General features: G+C 51.0%; 1 protein-coding gene across 1 annotated transcript; it reads right to left on the bottom strand.

Annotated features, from left to right (window-relative positions):
• Positions 1 to 960: 960 nt before the first annotated feature.
• LRIT2 (leucine rich repeat, Ig-like and transmembrane domains 2) lies at positions 961 to 5,100 on the bottom strand. Its single transcript, XM_055324859.1, has 3 exons — positions 4,991 to 5,100; positions 3,719 to 4,500; positions 961 to 1,721 (listed from the first exon to the last, which is right to left on the bottom strand). Exons 1-3 carry the CDS (start codon positions 5,098 to 5,100, stop codon positions 961 to 963), a joined length of 1,653 nt encoding a protein of 550 aa, XP_055180834.1.
• Between the last annotated feature and the right edge of the window lie 332 nt (positions 5,101 to 5,432).

Here is a 5,432-nt window from a genome sequence, read left to right as displayed (position 1 = left end):
AAGCTCACCAGTGGCAAGGCTGCCCCGAGGGACAATGTGCTGTCTCCGGGATTCATACGGAAGCCTCCACTCCATGTGCACCCAGAAGGAGGAGACACTCACCTCTCAAGGGTTTAATAGGAGAACCTGAAACACTTAATAGGGAAGGGAGTGGAGCCTATATCCCCATTCATGGAACAAACACTTGTGCTCAGCACCAAGATGTGAGGGACACACGGCTGGAATAAGCCTGAAGCTGAGAATCTCACGAGACCAGGTGGGAATCAGGATTCTTTCTGTAGCCCCCCTCTGCAGGTGACAATGATATGATGACAGGGTCGTACGATTTCATAGAGGTCCTATTCCTTCTGGGTGGATGGCCCTCGCAGCTCTACTTTCTAACAACCCCTGGAGTGTGAGCCCTGGGTTGCAGCCACCCTCCTGTTCCTCACTGCTGGTGGCATCAGCTCTCAGGGGTACAAGGGATGCTCAGGGGGACGCAGACACCCACGGATCGAGGGTCACATCACCCACCAGACTCTCACTGCCCCATAGGGCAGCTCTTTGGAGCGTCAAACGTATGTGATCTTTTTGGGAGTTTCCAATAAGAGGAAGAGTAATACTTCCTGAAGGACACCCCGGAATACTGCGGAGCAGACACTTAGAGGAAACAATGGAATTAGAGCCTCTCCGAACTCTTCCTTTCTCCAATTGGACAGCCCATGGGAAAGTTTTATGTAAATGTCACAGGGAAAGGGTCATGTTTATTGCTTCCCAGCCACCACCTATAATAAGATCATTAATAGGACAGGATAAAGCTCCCCGGGCACCCCAGTCCCGATCGCTGGTCCAGGTCAGTGCCCGGAACAGAGTGGGTGCTCAGTAGATGGTGTCAACGAGATGGGCCAGGCCACAGGGGACTAGTGGGCCAGGCCCCCAGGGCCCCCCGGCCCCCCAGGGCCCCGTGCCCAGCCCCACCGGTCAGGCCCAGTCCTGCTCTCCGCCTCTGTGCGCCTCACCCTCAGTGTCTCTGCGGCCCGGGCCATCCCCACGGGGGGTTCTGTGGCCCACGTAGGAGCAGTCCCTGAGCTGGGGCACCGCCCTAGGACAGCGGGGGCCCCTTCTGCGCCGGGGACAGCAGCGCAGTCCCCCGGGCGGGCAGCGGCAGCGAGCCTGGGCGGCCCACACGTAGGCGCCCACGGGCAGGGTGAGCAGCACGGCGCTCAGCACCACGGCCACGTGCAGGAGGCGCTCCCGCGCGGCCAGCTCGCCCTGCGCCCGGCCCGTCACGAAGACCACACAGCGGCCCCTGCGGGCGGGCCGGCCCTCCAGGCTGAGGCACGCCTCGTACTTCGTGCTGGGCCGCAGGTCCTCCAGCCCGTACGTGTTCACCCCGGGGCCGATGTGCACCACCTCGGGCCTGAGCGTTGCATCGGACGCGATGTAGAGGGTGAACCACGGGTCCCGGGGGCCGTCAGCCACCACAAACCACTCCAGCAAAATCCCGCGCACCGTCTGTCTGACCACCCGCAGGTCGATGTAGGCCTCACCCTCCGAGGGCAAAGGAGGGGCGCGGGCAGTGGCTGGGGTCTGGGCGGGCTGCACGTGGAGGGCGATGACCAGCGCGCTCCGGCCCATAGAGTTGGAGGCCACACAGGTGTAATTGCCTCTGTCCACCAGGTGGGCTGCAGGTATGACCAGTTCGGACAGGGCGGTGTCTTCTGCAGCTGACGAAGTCAACACTGGGTGGAGAGAGAGCGAAAGGGCTCTGAAGGGCGCGTCCCTGCTAGAAAGCTGGAAGGTGCCCAGCAACACCCGTTCTTTGCTTTTTTCCTGAGCTGGAGGTGACCGCCTACCAAACTTACGTTCCTGGTATTGGCCTCTCAGCAACCCTATAAGGTAAGTACCCCCTTTTTACTCATAACAAGTTGAGGACTGGAGTGATTCAGCAACCTGCCCATAGAGACACGTGCTCAGAGGCAGTGGCCGTCCTGGAACCTCATTCTTCTGCCTACGAAGACCACACTTCCAGCTCCACTCGTGCTCCAACCAAACCACCAGAAGCCTCGCTGAGCTAACAGCATGGTTGGGGACAGATCTCTAGCAACCGTGGGATGTTGTGAGCTTCGAGAATCGCCTTCCTGGGGGCTCCTGAGTGGCTCAGTGGGTTAGGTATTCAACTCTTGGTTTTAGCTCAGGCTGTGATCTCGGGGTCATGAGATCAAGCCCCAAGCTGGGCTCCATGCTCGGCAGGGAGTCTGCTTCTCTCCCTCTCTCCCCCTCTTCTGCTTCCCCTCTCTCCACTCATGTGCGCATGCTCACTCTCTCAAAAAAAAAATAAATAAATCTTTAAAAAGTTGTTTAAAAGAATTGCCTTTTTAGCTCCCAGGTGCAGAAAGGCTCAGAGCCTTGAGCCAAATGCCTGGATTCTATCCCTTACTAAGAGTATGGTGCTGAACCAGTTGCTTAGATTCTCCTGGCCTCGATTTCCTCATCAGTAAAACGGGATGATAATAGTAAGTTTGTTAGTAAGCACTCGGTGTAAGCTGTTGTCATTACTGAGAGAATAATATAACACGGTACCAAAGGCACTGACTACAGACCATTAAAAAAGACATCTACCTGCATCTCACTGTTCTTCAAGATGCTATGATAATAAATCCTACATTTCTCCTTCATTAGTATTTAATCTCAACCCAATAAGATGTGATTGAAATGATAGGAAAAACTCAACAGTTCAGTTCCTTAGGTATTTTTTTAATCTTCCAGCGGCTTATCACCATGCATAACAGATATCTAGGTAACTGACTGTATTTCTCAAGCTTTACTCAGATAGGTCTAGCTGTCTTCTAGACAACTTTAAGATATCCCAAGGGAGACCATTCCTGTCCCAACCCTGCAGGGTAACATTAAAGGGGATTCCAGCTGAGGTATGAAAACACACCATAGAGTTTCAGGACATGAGAGGCGGGTCTGAATCCCAGTGATGGGGCCCGTGGAGGTCACTTCCTCACCTGGGTCCCAGGATTACAACTTCAAGCCAGTAAGGTCTGAACCACAGAGTGGTGGGAAGTGTAAAATTCAGTCAACATCTAGGAATTCCCAACCTTGCCCAATGGTAAGAATTACTTGGGGAAAGGAGCAGGGGAGAAGGGAGAACACTTGTTAATAGGCGTTAATCTCAGGCCCACCCCTGGACACAGGAAATCTGAATCTCCAAGGCAGGAGCCTGGAGATTTTATTTCAAACAAGTACCCCGGTTGGGTCTGCTCCAGCAATTTTAGGCAATCAATAATAGATGATCTCTAGAATCAGTCCTGGTCAGAAATTCTATGACTTAAGAACATACAGTGTAGTATTTTGCATCTAGAACACTCTTAAGGAATCTATCTATTCATATGTAATTTATAATATTTATACAATATGTTAAGTCTACTATAATATATATTTACATATATATAAATTATATATAATATATAATATAATTTATATATAATTATATATTTTATATATATGTATATCCCATAGAGGTCTGTATGCAACATTTAAAATCATTCCAGATGGTGGAACACTGTCTTGGAAACTTCCCCGTTGTGGTGGGTATAATTCAGGCCGAGCCCAATCTTACCCGCACCCTCACATCACGATTGACCCAGTTTAGAACCTCTCTATTGAGGAGAGAGTTGCTGTGGACCTCACCATTTCCCCCAGATACACTGAGAGGGCGCACGTGGCTTACCATCAAATTCCCTCCACATGCTCAGGGGATAAGTCCATGCAATGGTTGGTGAAGGGCTGGCCTGTGCCAGGCATCTCAGGGTCACATTATGTCCCATCTGGACGGTGACACTGGCACTGGGGGTAGAGATCTGTGGCTTCCTGCAAGCACTGAGCTCAGTTTCATGAAAAAGCTGCCCAGCCTTGGAGAGAGGGTGTTGGCACATCAGGTAGGAATTCACCAGGATGACTGGGATGCTGATGGAATTCACAAATTGGACAAATCCCCTCAGGCGACAGTCACATAGCCAGGGATTGTTGTGCAGTGCCAGCACGAGGATGGGGACAGTCTTGGCTCCACAGCCAGGCTGCCGTTGTTTCCAGTAGGCCAGCCAGTTCAAGAAGACACTCTTGGACACAACCGTAAGCCTATTGGAGGATAGGTCAAGGTAGGTCAGGTTGACCAAGAACTGAAGCGCTAGCTCGGGAAGCGCATCAATCCTGTTGTGCTTGAGATCCAACACCCTCAGGAGAGGGGTGGCTTGGAATGCTGTCCATGGTACTGAGCGGAGCTTGTTCCCCTCCAGTCTCAGCTCTTTTAGTTCTGACAGGTGCTCCAGGGCTCCCAGGTGTATCACAGTGATGTTGTTAAAATTAAGCCAAAGGTGTTCCAAAGTGCTCATGTTGATGAAGGACCCTCGAGGTAGTTCATATAAGGGCGAATTTTCAATCCTCAACCACTTTAACTCTTCAAGAAGGTTCCTTGGGATCTTTCCCAAAGAGATAGACATACACTGCAGAGTCCTGTACAAGAAACCACAAATGCTTTAAGATGAACATCAGTGGGGCGCCTGGGTGGATCAGTCAGTTAAGCCACTGACTCTTGATTATGCTCAGGTCATGATCTCAGGGTCCTGAGATCGAGCCCCACATTGAGCTCCCAGCTCAGCGGGGAGTCTGCTTCACCTCTGTCTCACACTCTGCCCCTCGTCCCACCCATGCATTCTCTCTCTCTCTCTCAAATAAATAAATAAATCTTTTCAAAAAATATAAACATCAGAGAAGTGAGATTAGGTTTATTCTGGCATTAGAGGTATGAGTTCAAAGAAAAAATATATGTTATTCACTTGAAATAAGAGACCCATATGGGTGAAAGTGCACAGTTCTCCAAAGTTCAGAGCCAACTAGAGATTTCACTGATTTCCTGCCACATCTAGGCCTGGTCCCACTCCACATCACCCCCAAAGAGAGCCCATCCCCTACAACCCCCTGGCATCTTGTTAGCAGAGCGCACCTGCCGAAACTGTCCTCTGAGCAGGTACATCCTGGCTGACAGGATGGCTGAGCGGCATTTGAATCCAGAAAGACCAGGACTAGCAGGAAATAGTGAGAAACTGAAGCCATACTGCTCTGCAAGAAACTACCTTGCAAGTTTTCAGTAAGTGTAGTCTAGGCTTTTGAGTGGCAAATCCTATTACTGGTAATCCGTGGTGATGCAGGTCAGCACAGCAGTGACAAAGCCCCTGTATGCTCTGTTATGGCCTAGATCACAAGCTCAACAGAACCACGAGGAAGGAGCTATATCTCTTAACTAAGGTCACAAAATTCACCCTTTGTCTGGTTCTTGAGTCTAGAAAGCAAACTCTAAGCCAGTTCTCCTACTCAGGACTGATACCACCTTCCCTCAGTTTCTTACAGAATGATCTGAGAAACAGGCAGGTAATACTATCCTGAAC

The sequence above is a fragment of the Nyctereutes procyonoides genome, unplaced genomic scaffold, assembly GCF_905146905.1.
Source record: "Nyctereutes procyonoides isolate TBG_1078 unplaced genomic scaffold, NYPRO_anot_genome, whole genome shotgun sequence".
Lineage (NCBI taxonomy): Eukaryota > Metazoa > Chordata > Mammalia > Carnivora > Canidae > Nyctereutes > Nyctereutes procyonoides.
This window is presented reverse-complemented; position numbering and strand designations above follow the sequence as displayed.

Bases quoted from the DNA above. Each gene is read 5' to 3' on its own strand.
- LRIT2 (XM_055324859.1), bottom strand. From the start codon at position 5,100: ATGGCTTCAGTTTCTCACTATTTCCTGCTAGTCCTGGTCTTTCTGGAT. The intron at 4,501-4,990 runs GTGCGCTCTGCT...TTTCTTGTACAG, and splicing joins TCAGAGGACAGTTTCGGCAG to GACTCTGCAGTGTATGTCTA. The intron at 1,722-3,718 runs GTAAGCCACGTG...CTCTCCACCCAG, and splicing joins CATGTGGAGGGAATTTGATG to TGTTGACTTCGTCAGCTGCA.